Below are 18,835 nucleotides of genomic sequence, written 5' to 3'. Positions count from 1 at the left end.
AAAGAAAAAACTAAAGACGGGACAATTAAGAAGTTAGACGTCACTAATTTGTTTATAACTAACAATAAAATCTAGTGAGAAAGATATTTGGTTGCTGTGGTTATTGTACATTTATGAAGAAAAGTAATAAATAATTTTGTATAGACAGAAATTATTAGCTTAGCAATGTTAATAATTTTGTACAAAGTCTGACAAAACATGACTGACAGCAACCAACACTAACTACCCTATATATCTATATGTTTTGTTCCAACTAACACCAAGAGCCTCAGGTCATACTCGTTACCAGGTTCCTTTTCTCACTCTGAATGGTAATAAAAAAAAAAGGGTCAAGAACTTGACCCATGAAAGTAAAAAGTTATGAGCTTAATGCACAACTAAGAGAAAAAGAAAAGCATTTCTTATCGCAGGTAATGTTATTTATTAAACTTGTATTAAATCAAAAGATAAAGTTGAGGCAACATCATATGAGACCTCATCATGAATCTTTGAGTGCGTATTACTGTTGCCAAATGCCAACAGCATCTTTTTCCCGTTCCCAAATAAACAAAGGAAAAGCAATTCTAGCAATTTTATATAATTTTGTCAGTACCAATAAACTTTTCCACTGTCTTCTTGTTGAATCTTGGCGTCTAAGGACCCTATCACTTCCTTGATGGAAGGGCCAAACAATATTCTGTCCTTGTGAGGTGTCTAAAGTGCAATGCTATTCCATAGCTTCAGAATCGAGAGACTCCTTGATTTTGCAAAGTAACTAAACTTTATCACAAAAAGCATAGTTTATGTGTTGGTTATATTATATACCTACTGAAGTTTCTATACCACAAAAACATATATTGCTTGGAAGTTAGTGGTCAAAGAGTCTCTCATGGGGAAAGTGCAAGGTTTTAGCCTTCTATCTTTTGGTGGCTGCTTTGATGGTTGTCGTGACCATACTCAAGGCTCTGGTTACGGAACAAGGATATGGAACCTCAGTGATCGACCAGTGGAGCTGCAAATAAGGGTGGGATCAATACTGAAGAAGATTCACACGTTGAAGCCGGGGTCTTCTAAAAGATTGAAATCTAAAAGCATATATAAGGCTTATATGCCTGGGAGGAGTGGCAGTGTCGGTGGTAGCTTGAAGAGCTTATTGTATTACTATGATGAAACATATCACCCTTATATTTGGATTCATGACACAGGGTGTCACTCCTTAAGGATGGCTAAGCAGCAGTATATTAGCCTTGAGGATCTGAGGGATTCTTCTGAGATCAAAGTCTTCTGGGATCATCAGAGAGGTTCTATATCAGTTCGTAAGAGAACAAGGCCAGATTTCTGCTGAATTTGAATTTCACTCCAAGCTTATTTTTCATGTTTGTTTGTCATGAGTTAGATATTTGGTTTTTTTATTTCATTCTGGGTTTCTCCATCCCCCCCCCCCCCTTTTCCATCATTGTATTGATAACAATAAGAATGAACTTCCTGATCACACTTGATGTTGTTTTTGTTATAATGTAGTTCTTTTTTCTGTTATGCTCTATGTCAATTGGGGAATGTTACAGATTGAAATAAGACGATTTGATAGACAAGAAACAAGATCAATGAATAATTGCTGAAACCAAAATCTTAATTTATTTCTTGTTCGGATGTCTTTGTACTGTAGGCAGAAATAAGAGATTGAGTAACGAGTAATGACACTTGTATGTAGCTCACTAGCAGTATACTGATTAGAAATTTGACTTAGGATTTCTAATCACTTTCTTACTTTTGCAAATTTTGTTGTGTAAAAATAAATACAGATTGGTTTATGTACAACAACAAAATCTTATCCTGAGATTGACTATAGGATATATGTAAGAAAAGTAAAAATTATCAGTGGGGTAATTTAAATGTGCCTATGAAAATTTAATAGTTTATCAGTAATCAAGAAAATATCTGCGTATTGGAAAAAGTTAAAGGCCGTTATACTAATACAAAACCAGCCCAAATAATAATCTTAAGATCTGAGTTTGGTATTTTTGTCATACAAACCAGGTATGAAACAACATTCTCAAATCTGGGGATCCCGGCAACTATTCCCTGGTATTGTGAATTGTGATCACCAAAAATTGCAATTATTAGAATTAATTGGCTTAAGATAAAAAAATATTAAATTGGATTCATTAATCAAATTGAAAAAAAATCTAGTTCAAAAAAAATACATCAAACAGAGAGGTGTTAAAACCCTTCTTCTGTTTTAATCACTAACATTATAACTATTATTGTTATAACTATTACAATCACTTTTACCACACCTGTTGTTATTAGTTTCATGGTTGTCACAAGTGTATTATCATTATTCCTATTATCTTGGCAAGGTTATTTTCACTAAAAAAGCTTAAACAAAAAAAGCAACAAATAATTTATGTAATTTAGATATGATATTTGTGTTTGAAATTTAAAAAGTACCAAAATTTGAAATTAAAAAATAGTATACGACTTTATTTTTTAATTTAAAACAAACAGTCATGCATAAGCAATCAATATTTATTATTCATAGGTAACTAGTTATTTAAAATACGGAGTCAATTGGTGTGGCTCAATTGGTTATAGATACTAAGCTTAGAGGAGAATGAATTCAATTTTCACATTTAGCAAAAAAAAAAACAAAACTTAAAATGTAAGTAAGTCTTAAATCAAATATTAATCCTATAGTCCATTATCCATATGGTTGGTTTACTTTGCAAATAAAATATATTGAAAATGAAAGGATGAAAACTTGAACAATACCCAAAGTGTGAATCTGAAGCCAAAGTGTTAATTAAGTTGTTACAACAAAAATGATTTAAAAAATATGGATAGGTGGAGTTGTATATGATCCAAGCAAAGCAAAGAAGGTAAAGGAAAGTAATAAAAATTGGTGATTGGTTGAAGAGAGAATAATGTGAATGGTGGCAGGCAGCAATGGCAGCTCCTAAGAATCATTGGATCTGCTGCTGACACCTATCTAATCTATTGTTTCCTTCTTTCTCTGTTTCCTAAAACAACAAACAGCAGCAGTTTCTGGTTGGGATGGGAATTTCATGGAGTAATAGTAACAGTAACAGTAGCAGCAGAAGAAGAAGAAACACTTACTTTCATCCTCATCCTCCACCCCCTTACTATTACCATCCACTGCCGCCACCGCCACAAGGTTACTTTGTTGCCTCAACCAACCCTTCTGCTTCTACCACCACCGGCTACGTTGGTCCTCCTCCTCCTCCTACTCAGTATTACCCAAATGGCTTCACTGCCAATTCCGTGATGCCAAATCAGGGTGGAAGTGGAATCCATGCTTCGCCACCCCCCTATGTTCATCATCAAGCCACTAAGAAGATAAGGAATGATGTGAATTAGCATAAACACACTCTGCGCCTCCACCTAGATCCTAACAATCCAGATCACCACTTGATTTCCTTTTATTTTGATGCCCTCTATGATTGCAGGTAATCCCTCCCACTTCTCTCTCTCACTCAACTGAGAGTGTATTCAGAGTCCTGCGTCATTGTATTTTTAACATTCAAAATAATATCTTTCTACTTGATACGTGTATAATTCATTCTTTTATTGCTCATTTCTCAAGTTTGCTCATTGGCAATATACTTACCTATGCATCATTCTGTATGTAAACAGCCCTGTACAACAATGTTCACAGTTATAATTGTGTATGCTCTGATTATGACAAGTTTCATTTCAAAGTATAAAAAACAATGTTGCATTGTCTGACTTACCCAAACAAATTCACATGCCAGTGAAAGAACTGTTTGAAACCACAATTTATGATTTAGAGTTGCAGTCTGTTTGATTGATTCATTATTTTAAATTGATTGCTCTGAATGAATATCAAATGTATATGATGTAACATTTTCGGCTTGTTTAACTTTTATACTCCTTTCTTTAGTAACGGGCAGCATTACGATCTTCTACTTGGCCAAAGAAGAAGAAAAATGTTGGTTTATTCCACTTTTTCCTGATGTGTTTGAGCCAATCACATTCCCCTTTCAAAAAGGAGCTGGCCAGAAATTTTGTCAGCCTTCTGGAACAGGCATTGACCTAGGTTTTTTTGAGTTGGATGATCTTTCTCGGCCCTCACCCGAAGAAGATGTGTTTTCCCTGGTTATATGTGCTGAAACTACTAGTAATTTCGTAATAGTTACATCCAGGTAAAAGTAGTTAGGCAGATTCTGTGGATTGATGACGTTCGTTATGAGCTGAGTTATATGGAATAGGAAGTTCAACAGCAGCAGATTTTGATGATAATGATCCTGGGAAGGAGTGTGTGATATGCATGACTGAACCCAAGGACACTGCTGTCTTAACCTGCCGACATATGGTATGATATCTTTGTCAAACCAGCTTATATGTGTTGTTGAATGTTAATACTCAGCTTCAACTTTCAAGCAATAAATACATCTAAAGGTCATAGTATTATGTACAAATGATGATTCATGCACACATGCCACAACCTTACCATCATTCTGTGTCTGAAAATAAAGGTCATTTGTTAATATTTCTAAAATACTATCATGGTTTTCCTGTTGATCCCTATATTACCTGAATATTTCTTTTCTTCCTCTCCCTAGCTGTCATCTGATCATTCATGTATTGTTCAAAACTGTAGAATGCAATGTTATTTGTCTGCACTCTGTACAATAATACTTGTTCAGATGGAGAGCAGGAATATAATACTTGTTCAGTGGATTTATATGTGTATATGTGTATTATGCTGTTATTTCACATCATGTGTATATGTGTATTATGCTGCATTACATATTCATTTCACTACTTTGATTATTCTCTGATTACATCTGTTGTATTTTCCAGTGTATGTGCGGTGATTGTGCCAAGGCTTTGCGGCCTCAATCAAATAAATGCCTGATATGTCGTCAACCAATTGAGGAACTTATAGAGATCAAGATAAACAATGGCAATCAGTGACAGGTTTTTGCCTGATGCGAAGCTGAATTGCATGACATTTTTATTTTCTTTTTGTAAATTGCAGTCAACAATCTGTTTATAGTTCATAAGTAATATGATCAAAGAGGGGAAAAAAAAGATCTTATGTGCTTTTACTATTATTGAATGCTACTCTCGTGTCATCAATATTTGTACAGATTATTTTTTTTTCATTTTTCTGTGAGTGATATTTAAGATAGGATCATTTGTAGGCCTGATTTGGTTAGCAGGAAAACATTCATTATGTATCTTGAGGGTAAAGGTTCCTCTATTGAATTATGTTTGAAAGTTTTCAAGGTTAAATAATCATATAGTTATAGTGTTAGCGTTCTTGCTCTTCCTTTTATCTTTCTGAGGGGTTTAAAAACTTAGAACTTCTGATATTAAGTTCCTTTGCTGAAGTACTTGGTTTATCTCATGAGTGTGACGTAGGGAGTATAAAGAAAAAGAAAAGATTCTAGGTGTTGGATTCTTGTTCTTCTTTTCACTATCAAGAAGAAGAAGAGGGCCAAATAATATTGGCATACAAGGTACCGTTAACGTAGATGCAAAATCAGAATCTTTGAAGCTTGGAGAAGGCTTTCAGACATGAACTTTTGAACAAATAAAGATGTAAAAGTAAAACCGACGTTACAAGTCATTTTATTTGAAATCGGTTTTTCTATTCGAGTAGCATAAACCAACTGCTTATTTTTCATACCTTTACATAAAGAGATAAAATTAGAATCGGTAACTAAGTGAGTAACAGAGACATTCCATGTAAGACTTCTTAACTGCAGATTTTTTGTTGTGATTGTTGAGATGGGAAATTGATAACGAGGGAGTCAAATCAAACGAATAAAATTGAATTTTATTTTTCTTTTCCAGATAGGAGACTGGACTCTCTTAACTTCATGTTCAAAATTTGCATATCAAATACCTAGAATGAACGGAAATATCCTGCAGAGAGCCAGGTACAATAAAAACTGCAAAGAACGTATAAATCGTATTGCCCATAATTTTTAATGTTTGAAATAAAAAATTTGTACTATAAGCAGAGGATCGTAATTCATAACCCGCCTAGATGTATACTATAAGCTTTAATGATTATAATTCATTCAACATTTCAACTGTTAAAGCTGCGAACGAGGAAGCAGCGAATAAGTTAAGAAGATAGTTTCTGACCAAAATTCCTACGCATGTACATTCAGTTTAGAAATGATAACCACTGAAATTTTGAGAGTTTCAAGAAACTTATGGTTGTGGGCTTCATAATCATGTTCCATGCCCACAATACTCATTATTGCGTGGTAACTGCCTTCCTTGCAGTACACTTCTCAACCTTAGTTAAGGTGGTTTATAAGGCACCACAAGTTTGTCTCTGATCATCAATTTGTCTACAATTAGTAGCAAAAAAATTGAGATCAATGGAGAAATTAAGCCCAATTTTCCATAGATGAATAACAGTTTAGCCTAATTGCCACTCATTTGGTTCACTATAAAGAAACTTGAATTTATACTTATAGCCTATGATAACCGAGAAAAACAAGGAGGTCTAAACAGCAATCATAACACAAAATCCAAATTCAACCCAAATTAAAATGTGTATGTCTCTAAATCATATTCAACCCGCGTCAGGCAACCTTACTCTGCCAATCCTTTATTTTTCTTTACTTTCAGAGAAAAAATTTCACTTGTGGCCAGATAAGATTTTATGTGAAAGAGAAATATTCCTTGGATATTGTGGTTAAACGTAAGAGTTCTTCTCTTGTAAAACACATGCTTTCCTAGTACATGCTATTAGTTCTCAATGGGGGACATGGCCGGGGGGTGACCAACACTTTTACATATACGAATTAATTGACCTTTTTCAGAGCTATGGTCCAGCAAAAGAGAAAAGTTAAAAAAAAAAAATCAAGAAACCGAGTAAGGTGTCACCATACCATCCAAAGTTCATCAAAAACTTGCCTACAATTTCAAGACACCGACTCAATATATTTTGGTATCCTTTGCAATCTTTTACGAAGAAAGAAGCAGAAAGTTAACCTGGTCCAAGACCTCACAAAATGCCTGAATATACAGGCCAAGCAAAGCGGATGCATCTAGATATTCACATTTGTCCTTCAATTTGTTTGCCTGCATGCCCTTTAGCATTTGCTTTGTTGTAATGTATAATCTATAACAGTTTTTTTTAATTATTATTAAAGAAAGTTTAGGTGAGTTTTACTAGGATTAAAACAGATATCGAGGCTCAAAAAATATTTACAACAATAATTATAAATTATTCACCAATAAAATTGTCACCTCCTTAGCAAAAATTAAACTTACATCTTTTTAAGATATTAATACGTTTTTTTTACCCACTCAATCTCAACTTGTTGTTAATTTTTAACTATTTGGAATAATAGTAATAATTAAAGTGTATGAATTGAATTTGCATGATGTCTTCCAACTTGCGAGTAAGTAGAACAAAGGGTTGAATAGTACAAGAATCAAAACTTTCCCTTGTGGTCAAAGCTTCTCAACACCTACACTCCATTATTAATTTCCCATATCATACTAAAATCTAAAGCTATAGAAAAAGAGGCCATGTGTGAGATGCAACTACAACTGCCACTGTACTCTTTCTAGGTGAGGCTCAATAAATACTCCCTCCCTCAACCCATTTTTCATATTCTCTTTCTCTCTTATCAATCACTGTCCAAAGACCATGTGGTTGATCATGTGAGGCCTTCGACATAAATATGGTAATGGCTTTGCATGGCTGCCCAAGTCATACCCCAATCGAACTCTTGGTGACAGAATCCGTAAAACCCACATTCCAAATATAGATACCCCTATTAAACTCTCAAAAAATTACCCATCATTTCTTCACTTATATGATAAAAGTTATGATATGATATATAGTCGTGCCAGTCACAATCATACATACGAAAGTTCTTTTAAACATTTTTTTTTTCTGGTGGGATGAATTTGGTGGTGTTTGAGGTCATAAAAAGTCCACACTAGATCCACCATATGACCATATATCAAACACAAACCTTTAGCATTTAATGCTCAAATTAAGCTCTTTGTGCTTGTAGTAACACTTAATAATAAACTATATGCACAACTAACTGGCACTCGTAAAAAGGCCCATGTCTTGATATAAAATTAAGTCTGATGTCTCTTTCTTTAAACCAAGGGTGAGGAAAACCAATTTGCTATGTTTCCTTTGTATGTCTCCACCGTTCAAATACTCTTTGACGGGTAAAGTGACATGTTCAAAGAGATAAAGGGGAGAAAAAAAAAGCCACAAGGACTTGATCACGATTTAGGCTTTAAGAATGGCAACAATAATTTGCTAGGGAACAGAATGAAGAAAAAAACAAGAAACCTAGAAGGTGATTCATCGAGGGTTAGCTAGTTTTTGGTTGCTTTCTTTCACCTAATTTGCTGCTAAAGTAGTGATTTAATCAGCTTAACTTTTTTATTATTAGTTGCAAACATGCATGACCTATATTTGCTTTATAAAAGCCCATAAAACATGACCGGCTAAAACTCCGTTTTCATTTCACACAAGTTTGGCACCAACACAAAGGAAAAGGGCCCATAAATTCTGGCAGTCCCTCGGTATTCCATATGCGGCGGTTTTTACTTTTTCTACCAAACATATAATTATAACATTCATAATGTGTATTTCATTTTTCTCCTTCCAGAATAACATACATAACTGCCTTCCATTAGGTTGAGGCCACCCTTCGGATAAAACATAGCATATATCAATTCACACGGAACATTTCCTTCATTTGTTCATAATCAAGTACCAACAAAGGAGACTTCATGTTTAAACATTTAAACCCTTTGTTTTTCTTTTGGTACGTAACATTAATTAGATGCTTAAAACAAGGTGCAGTTGCTTTTGCAGTTTTGCTCATAATAAATTGAGTGAGTACTGTATATTTGTTTTTTCTTATCCATAAGAATCAAATACAAATATCAAAAGTCTACTAAACCAATTGTATATTTGAGTTAACTCATTTTAAATAAATATTTACTTTTTTAATTAATTTGTTGAAAGAATTTTTTAATAGTAAGTGTTATTTTTCTTACATGATATAGATAGAAGTCTTTCTTTATGCCAAAAGATATTTACGTATTTAAAAACATTTATAAATCGCTTTCTCAAGGTAAGGATAAAAGAGAGAAACTCAATCGAAAGCATAGATTTCGGAATATGAGTAGAAAAACTAGTTAAAGCCTAAACTAAAGTATAGACAAAAAACGGTAGAAATAATTATGTACTGTTTGATAATGATGTTAGTAAATACGTGGAACTACCATGCCCTAAGTATTTAATGTTATTTCAAAGGGAATTGAGAAGTGTCTACTGGTGCCTGCTGGTGTTTGATAAGGATTTTTTTTTTTTTTAAGGATTTGATAAGGATGTTATTCAGTTAAAAACGATTATCCACGATCTATTGCAGAAGTGTCAAATCCTTGTAAGCAACAGGCATGAATCAGTTCAGTACCTAACCAATAATTTCAAAAGAGAAGGTAAATAAATGGTTTAAGAAAAAACTAACAGCTATGTAGTAGATGTATGTGTGTGTGTGGTGTATGTTAATCAAACGAATTTTGCATAGGATAATTTCGATAAATTACAAATTCCTCAAAAGATAAATTACAGCAACCTATTAATGGAGGTATACTGTTTTTTCTTTATATAGAAATTGCTATGCACTTTTCCTAAAATAGGATGTTTGTGTGTTACTCTTATGAAATTTAGTTTTACTATGTTAATGACTTCATGAAAGAGGAAAGAAACTTTTGCCATGATATTAATTATGATTCAAATTATTTCTGTAATTTGACATTATCAGTTGAATCGTAATATTTAACATAATTTTTAATTACTTGCACGTAATAACTTACGCGCTTGATTTTAAAAACTTAATTTTCTCTAAATATTAAGTGGTTGTTCCCACAAATCAGTACTGTATGAATTTTATCCAAGTTTACTTAACTCTACACGAATTGCTAAAAAAATAACTTTTAGATATCAAGGGTATAAGATAAGAAGAAGAAAATTGCACAGATTCTATTTTTTTTGTACAAGGTATATTCATGGCCAAATACAGATTTTAATTTAGCTTATTATAAAAAAATTCCTGAAGCTGTTAATATAAATGATTGCCAAAGAACGAAATAATTCCCATTTTTTAAAAAAAGGGAAAAAGAACATAGAGACTAAAAATAATATATATAAGATAGGAAAAAGTAATTACTTTGATATTAATCATCGTATAAATTATTTCTGCAATTTGACATTGCCAGATAATTCATAGCGTTTAACATAAATTATTGGTAAATTATTCTTTATTTCTCAAATCTAATTACAAAATCAATTGTGATTAAATTACTCATTTTTTGTTAGTGAGTTGGCTTATAGTATTTATACTAGAATATATAACTACGTTAAATAGTAAAAGAAAGTTTTGTTATGTATAGTAATTCTATGTGGCTTGAATAAAATTTATCTTATTATTTTACTATTATATTTCAAAATAATAAAAATATATGTTTTTTTTACATTGTAATGGGCATAATATTTTTTATACGAGACAATTTTGTTTTAGTAGTTGAGTAGAATTATTATGGGTAACAAATTTTTCTTCAAATATCTAAAGTAATTATATACCTAAAATTTGAACTCTAAATCACTACAATTGAAACAATTTTATTGTAGTTGATCCACACTCTTGTTAGTTGATAATGAATTAGAATGACAAAACTAATACGCAATATTAATTTACATAATAAAAGTATAACAGTTGCTTAAGTGTTTTTTTTTTCAATTTGAACTTAAATGGGAATATTTAAAGATACAATATAAAACTGATATTAGAATACATAATATCAAAAGAATATTATACTATAAAATTTATTAAAATATTTTATATTTACATAAAAATTACAAGAATTCAAAATTAATTAAAAACTAAAAGTATAATTTTATGTTAGTAAAATAAAATAATTATATAAAAATAAAATATAAATATATTCATTTATGTCATTTATATTTATCATCTACTTTAATTTATAATTTCAACAAAAAATATAATTTAATAAATTAACTTAATAGTTCCTAATTAAAACTTTTAGTTACTAAGTAATTTTTTAACTTTCAAACTAATAAGCTATTTTTGTCGGATAATAGTATAATGAATAATCTTTATGTGTGCACTTTTAAGTTGGAAGGTGCATAATTTTAATCACTATCAACTCTTTTTGTGAAGATAAAGGGCATGAAGTTTTTATTTATTTATTAGCTTTATAATTGTTTTTCCCCGATATTATGAATGTTCCTCACTCTATTAGGTTAGAGATAATTTTATCTTGCAGTTTGTGATTATTACTAATCTAAAGGAATTCATCTAGATAAGAATCAAATATATATATATATATATATATATATATATATACATTTTTTAAATAGATCATTCTCATTTCGGTAAACGCAATAATCTTTTCTTACCGTCTGTTTCATTACATTTAATCATAATGAATTTTTTAATGAATATAGCTAATATTAATTATTTATTCGATATCTTTGTTGAATAATTTTAATTGATAGAGAACGTTAACTCATAACCAATAGAATAAATGTAAAAATAGAGCTATACTTCAGTAACTTTTTAAAGTGAAATTAAATACTGACATTTGAAGAGAAACACGGATATAGAAATGTCATATTTTGGGGGGAACATAATAAATATCATGGTCATATGTAACATGACACTTTTTTTTTTAGAAGTGTAACATGACACTTAAAAATATAAACTTTGTTCAATATTTTTTATAGAAAAAATCAAATTACTGAAAGACATGTTCCTTTTTAATGTTAAAAAAACTATCAACCTCAACAAAGATTAAATTTATAATAAAATTTACATATCAGTTGTTAATAAGAAAAATATGATTGTCAAACTCAAGTCACAGTTCATTTGAGCAGTAGACTTGACCGTATGTGTACCCCTCTTGACATTTTTAACATACTATTTCTAATTTAGTGTTTATATTGTTTCAGATAAGATAAGATGAACAAATCCCCATCGTTCTCTATAAAGCAATTCCGTTGTTTGCCAAAAATAGAACTTTTGTTAGGCTCTATAAAAAAATATAAAAAAAAACTTTTGTTAGTCGAATTGAATATGGAATTCAATCTTCAATAAAATAGATATACAATCTAACCGAAGCAATAAATATAATTTTCTGATACGTAGGTTTTGTTTAGGATTTGGTCTAAAAAAAAGGTTTTCTTTTGGATTGAACAAATTAGGGTTTTTTTTAAACAAACAAATTAGGAAAATTAAAGAGTTTTTACTTAATTTATTTAGATTCATGAAATAACATATGGTTCTTATAACTTTTTTTTAACTTTTTTTAATAATTTAATGCATGTCATAAGTTTATTTTTAAATTACGATAGGAGAATTTATTGAATAAAATACGAACCAAATTATTTATTTAAATACATTCTTATTATGTGTTTATTTTTATTTAATTTTTTAAATTATTCCGAACAAAAAAAAGTATGAAGAATTATTAAAAGACAATATTTTCTTAAAAATGTTAAAATAAACAGACCATTACTTATTCACTCCCATGTGTTTTTGCCTATTTTACAAAACAAAGATAAATATATGTTAATTAGCATTCTAGAGAAATTAGTTAAGAAATTAAAAAATATTATTTTATTACAATATACGTATTTTACGATAATTTATAATACATTACCCATCTAGTACAGTATTTAATAAGAAAAAATATTACTCGAGTATTAATTTCTTAATTGACATACTTAAATGCAAGTTAATAAGACTTTTAAAGAAATGTTAGACCGGATGGAGATTGAAAATAGATAAATTATGGAATAATTAAATTTCTAATGTTGTTGTTTAGCTGCAAAAAATCATTAATTATAAAAAAATATATAGAAATAAGTTCCCTAGAAAATGTGGATTGATGTTTCAAAAAGGTAGTTCCCTAGAAAATGAAAAAGAATACAAGTTTAAAGAGTTGAGAATTGGTAGATTAAAATCATGGGACGTTACAGTTTACTTCACAGGTGATGGCATATTTTATGAGTAAGTTACAAGAAAATACACCTATAGAAGAGCAAATTCAGCTGAGTGTTGAGAGAAGTTGTGCAAATGTACCAGAATGCAGTTATAGAAAAAGGTAATTTACTAGATATACTCCCCATTATATGTGATTAAGTTAATTGTATCATCTCCCAATTGGGTTTAAAAATCTGACAAAGTTCATTCACATTTGGTGATAATTATTACACTAGACTTTAAAAAAACAAATCTCACATCAGATATACTCGGGCATTCTCTCTCTTCCCGTAGCTAGATTTTTTTCATAGCAAAATGCCAATAAATAAAGGCAGCAAACAAAGATCAAACGCTTGGAGGAATCATTCACCATTTTTCTCTGTTCTGTTCTGCTTTGCCCCTCCTTTCTCCCAATGACTACTCACCATTCTCTCTCTTTCCAACTCTGAGCCTCGCTCGTTAGCTAGGCTCCCTGTCTCTTCTCGGAGACCCACAAAACCATTTCTTATTTATTTCCTTCTCAAACAAAGAACTTCTATTTCCCCTTGCTGCTCACTGCTCACTGCTCAGATCTATTATTACTCAAGTCACAACCTTTTTGTTCCGTTGGCGGTGTGAGAGATGAGTAAAGAAGAATTCTTGAAGATACAGGTAACCAATCCATCTTCGCATCCTCCATGTTTTTCGTTCCTAATTGATCTGGTTTTGGACATTTGTGATAAAATAACTAGTCTTGTCACGTTTCAGTTTCTTTCTTTTTTGTTGAATATGAAACCCTGTGTTTATTCTGTTTCGGATTGTGGGATTGCTTGTGCATGCAGAAATGTGTTCTTAAAGTGAACATACACTGTGACGGGTGCAAGCACAAAGTGAAGAAAATCTTGCAGAAAATTGATGGTATATCAATTAACACATACATTAGTCACTTACCCCTTTGTGATTTCACATTTGCTTTCTCTCTCTCTCTCTCTCTCTCTCTCTTTTGCATTTCATTTATTGTCATGTGAAGAAGAAAAAAAACCAAAATCTCATATCATGTTGTCAACCAAATCTTGAATATGCGGTGCGTTTGTTCGTTCGTTCACAGGGGTGTTTACCACAGAGATAGATGCTGAACAAGGGAAGGTGACGGTTTCAGGGAATGTGGACCCCAACGTTCTCATCAAGAAGCTTACAAAATCAGGGAAACATGCAAAACTCTGGGGTGCACCTAAACCCAACAACAACAATAATCATAATCATAATAACCAGAACCACCTTGCCGACCAGTTTAAGAACATGCATATTAACCACCACAAAGATGCTGGAGGAAATCACAACAACAAAGGCCAGCATCAGATTCAGAACCAACCCAAAGGTGGTGGTGGAAATAACCAACCCAAAGGAGGTAGTGGTGGTGGTGGTGGTCAACAACAAGGACCAACTCCTCAGCAACAACTTCAGCTGCAGCTCCAACAGCAGCAACGGCTACAGCAACAGCTGGAACAACTTCATCGGATGAAAGGACTTCAAGATCTGAACCTCCCTCAATTCAAGGACCTGAAACTAACCCCTCACAATCCCAATCTCAACCCCAACGCCAAAGCCGTTAAGTTTGATATCCCTGAGGAAGATGACGACTTCACCGACGACGAATTGGATGATTTTGACGATGACTTCGACGACTTTGACGACGACTTCGATGATGATGAAATGGACGACCTTCCTCCTAGTAAAATGAAACTACCGCCCATGATGATGAATGCTCCTCCCAAGGGTGCCAGTAATGGCGGTGATGGGAAGAAAGGAGGAGGACCCGTTCCTGTTCCTGTTCAGGTGCATGGAATCCCCGGCAATGGAGGAGGAAAGAAAGGTGGTGGTGGTGGTGGAAACAATCAGAACCAAGGTGGAGGTAACAAAAACAATGGTGGTAAAAATGGAGGTGGTGCACCGGAGGGTAAACATGGTGGTGGTGGTGGAGGAGGAAACAAGAATGGTAACGGTAACAATGGAGCGGGTAACAACAATAACAACGGGGGTAAAAAAGGAAATCCAATGGGTGGAGTTGGTGTTCAACCTATGAACGGTGGATTTCAAAACATGGGTGGTGATGGTGGTCCCCAGGTTATGATGTCTGGGCGTAATGTGGGGCCCATGAGCATGCCAATGCCCAACATCCCCGCCGTTCAAGGGCTTCCGGCCGGCCCCGTCAACGGCGGTGGGTACTTTCAAGGCGCAGGTCCCGAAGCCATGCCCGGAAACCCATTCCACCAGCAACAGCAGCAGCAGCAGCAGCAACAACAGTTACAGCAACAGCAACAGTACATGGCTGCGATGATGAACCAACAACGCGCAATCGGAAACGACAGATTCCAGCCAATGATGTACGCGCGGCCCCCTCCTGCTGTCAATTATATGTACCCTCCATACCCTTACCCTCCTCCAGATCCCTACACCCACTTTTTCAGCGATGAGAACACCTCAAGCTGCAATGTTATGTGAGTCATGGATCCGATGCTGGCGGTGCAAGCTTCTGATTTCTAATGCAAATGAGTTTTTAAATTCTATTATGATTTTCCATTTTTCCTTCATCCCCTTTATTCCTCTAAGTTAAAATTAGGGGTTTAGTTCACCATAGGGGGACTAGTTTATAGATTTTATGATACTATCATTATTATTATTGTTATAAGATTTTGAGTAGTAGTAGTACTGTGATAAGGTAATATGTCTATATGTGTTTATATGTTGCAAACAGAAATAAAAATCATTTCAGAATAGTTCAAAAGAGAGAGAGAGAATGGGATGTTAGCTCGATTCCCATCTGTATTGCACAGTTATCTTCGGAAGCACTATTTTTATTTTATTTTAATATGTCTTATCTTCTGGCATGTGTGTGTCTGTGCATCATCGATCACCGTCGAAGATTTCTTTTCCTTGTTTTGCAATGTGTATGCGAGGGAAATCATGGATGTTTGTGTGGTGCGGTGCGGTGCAGAGAGTGAGTGAGGCAATTTACCCATTCGGGGCTGGACCCACACCAATACAGTCTTTTCTAATCTATTGTGATTATCAATTGGAGTGGGTGGGGGCCACTCAGTCGTACATCCCTTCCCCACGTATTGTGATGGACACAGAATTCATCTCGTGAAAAAATACTTGATTTATTATTATTAAAATTAGAATTTGGTATAGCCGAGATGAATTATTTGACTCAATGAGTGAAGACAACGGGAGAGAGAGCATGTAAAATGTGGGGTTGACTATAGAGCCGGTTGAGGTGTTCTGTTATTTAGCAAAGTGGAATATTTCCTTCACGAAATGGTAAGTTATTGGTAATGGCTAATTGGAGTGTTAGGATGGGCGAGTCTAGTAATGAAAGTTGAGAAGACTAAGCAATTGCATAAGTGGTGGAGAGTGTCAGAGAAAGAGCCCGGAAGAAGGTAGACGACACAGGAGCATTGGTTGTGTCCTGTGTGTGATAGAAGGGCTTTCTTGACACAGACAACTTAACTACTTTATATTTCTAAATATCTAACGGCGTTGACACTTTGCCACCTTTTTTGGGAACTGTATAGTCTTTTCTTTTCACCACTCTGCACAATGCACACACACAACTACACAAGACCAAGGCGGAAAGAAACTCAGACGCGGGTCCCACTCCATCATCATGATGCCCTCATCCCATCCATCCGTCTAATCTCTCATGATGTGGGTTCTACATTCAACTCATCATCAGAAATACTTCTAACGTACTTCATATTTACAAACACATTTTCTTACTTTTTTTATTAAAAAAAATTATAAAACTTTATGGGTTTCACAATTTTTTTTTGAGTTTTATTTATAATTTATCATAAATTTTAGCTAACAATTCCCCTAAAAAAAGATTACAATAAAATAGCGTCTTAATAAGTAGCATTCTTGAGTATTTGATTGATTTTAGTGAGTCGTGAGTACCGAATTGAAGTGCTCCACTTGAGTTGTTGGGTGGGTGAGGGATGAAGGAATGTGAATTATCTTATCTTTCAATTTCACTGTTAAAGCGTGTTCCATTAGATTATAGGATTTGGGTGTTTGGTGTGCTTACGCCAACTAGCGCTACAGACGAGTGCTGCTGCCTAAGAGAGCATTTAATGTGGGGGTACATCTCTCTGCTCATGCTCGGGATCCAAAAAATTTCCGTCCATTTGTTTGTCTACAAAGCTAGTATTATCCGCGTTTGGTTTAATCCTATTCTTCTTCCCGTTTGGGTTGGGATGAGGAGTCACATGAAAAATGCACGCAGATGAGGACACACACGAGCTATATGGTGCCCCAGGCTTTGGATCTATGCGGACGGCGCAAAGTTACGTAAAAACCTAACAACATAGTATGGGTCTGTTCCATTATTTTTGTTGTTAGTTACTTCCATTCAGTTCACACGTAATTTCTAACTTCACCTCTTAAAAGTTAACATCATATGACTTTTGTTCTTTTCTTTAACATGAAAACAAACGAAAAATTATTACATGGATTTAATTAATCTTCACATGACATGTAATTAAATTTATTAACATTTTCTTAAAAACTAAAAAATTATGTTATGTATCATATAAATATTGATCAAACCCATGAGCAAATCGTTATTTTAGATTACATATTTAATAGTTTCTTGAGAAATAAACCCCATTGAAACTTAAAAAAATACAATTAATAATGTGTTTGATTCGGACCATGATCATTTTTCTGTGTATTTTCAATATCAATTTTTCTTGCATATTAGATTGATATTGAATAAGACCAAATATAATTTCAAACACACACTATATTGGTGGAAAAATTAATTCAATAAATCATATGTATGTGTGTTGGAAGCAGTAAAAAAATGTGTTTTCAAAATCAAACAAAATTTTCAACTTCATTAATGAGTGAAAATATCATTGTTTAATCGTTAAGTTTACATAACCAACAAAAGTTTAATACGTTAGAAGAGACTAGTCTCACATATCATGACCGTGTCCAGTGTGTGATATTATCTCAAATAAGACTACTAACAAAAAAGATATATATGACAAACAAAAAAGGTTTACACTGCTTTTGACGTTTAAACAATTTCCAAAAAGAAAAAAAAATTACATTATTTTTTAACATTTAAACAACTTATATATATATATATATATATGGTTATCAAACTCTCGAGTTAACTTGTTAACTCTCTTATGAGTTTACGAATTTACTCTCTGAGTTGACTTGTATGTAAACAATCTTTTGAGTAGACGTCGGATAGATTTTATAAATTCAGTAGACTCTACAGTTTATTATTGAGTTAGCAAGTTAAAAAAATTAAATCAAAATGTAAGCCATTTTGAATTGTTTTCTTTTTGTTTAATATTGAACATACTTTCATTTAGTATTATTCTGGAATAAAAAAATCTTAGATTTAATAACATCATATCCTTATTCTTTAATAACATCAAATCCTCGCTGAAAATGATCTACCACTATTATAATATTTGCAAGTTATTATCTATTAATAATGCATTATTAAATTTGGTTATTTAAGTATTGTGAAATTTATAATTTACTATTTTGATTTAATTGGTATGTTATTTATAGATATTTTATTATTGTTTTTATATGAAATAAATTCTTGTGAGTTTATGAGTTAAGTTTATAAAATTATGATAAATTTACTTAAATTCTCGAGTTTGATAATATATATTATGGATGGGTTAATATCTCAAAATATCCAAAATCCTTAAAACTTACTTCGACCCAAATATTTGACTAACCTAATAAAATACTAATATAATGATGCACTTACGAACATTAAACCAGAA

General features: G+C 32.7%; 2 protein-coding genes and 1 pseudogene across 2 annotated transcripts; all 3 read left to right on the top strand.

The window, feature by feature from the left end:
* Nucleotides 1-823: 823 nt before the first annotated feature.
* Nucleotides 824-1,477, top strand: LOC100527234 (uncharacterized). The gene has a single exon (NM_001249850.3). It carries the CDS (start codon nucleotides 869-871, stop codon nucleotides 1,322-1,324), a length of 456 nt encoding a protein of 151 aa, NP_001236779.1. The 5' UTR covers nucleotides 824-868; the 3' UTR covers nucleotides 1,325-1,477.
* A 1,238-nt stretch (nucleotides 1,478-2,715) lies between these two features.
* On the top strand, nucleotides 2,716-5,281 carry LOC102664215 (probable E3 ubiquitin-protein ligase LUL4; annotated as a pseudogene).
* Nucleotides 5,282-13,123: 7,842 nt separating this feature from the next.
* Nucleotides 13,124-15,793, top strand: LOC100777182 (heavy metal-associated isoprenylated plant protein 33). Its single transcript, XM_003549975.4, has 3 exons — nucleotides 13,124-13,688; nucleotides 13,859-13,934; nucleotides 14,125-15,793. Exons 1-3 carry the CDS (start codon nucleotides 13,659-13,661, stop codon nucleotides 15,516-15,518), a joined length of 1,500 nt encoding a protein of 499 aa, XP_003550023.1. The 5' UTR covers nucleotides 13,124-13,658; the 3' UTR covers nucleotides 15,519-15,793.
* The last annotated feature ends 3,042 nt before the right edge of the window (nucleotides 15,794-18,835 follow it).

This window comes from Glycine max, chromosome 17, assembly GCF_000004515.6.
Source record: "Glycine max cultivar Williams 82 chromosome 17, Glycine_max_v4.0, whole genome shotgun sequence".
NCBI classification, from domain to species: Eukaryota; Viridiplantae; Streptophyta; class Magnoliopsida; order Fabales; family Fabaceae; genus Glycine; species Glycine max.
Note: the sequence above shows the minus strand (reverse complement) of the source record. Positions and strands in the feature narration are given on the sequence as shown.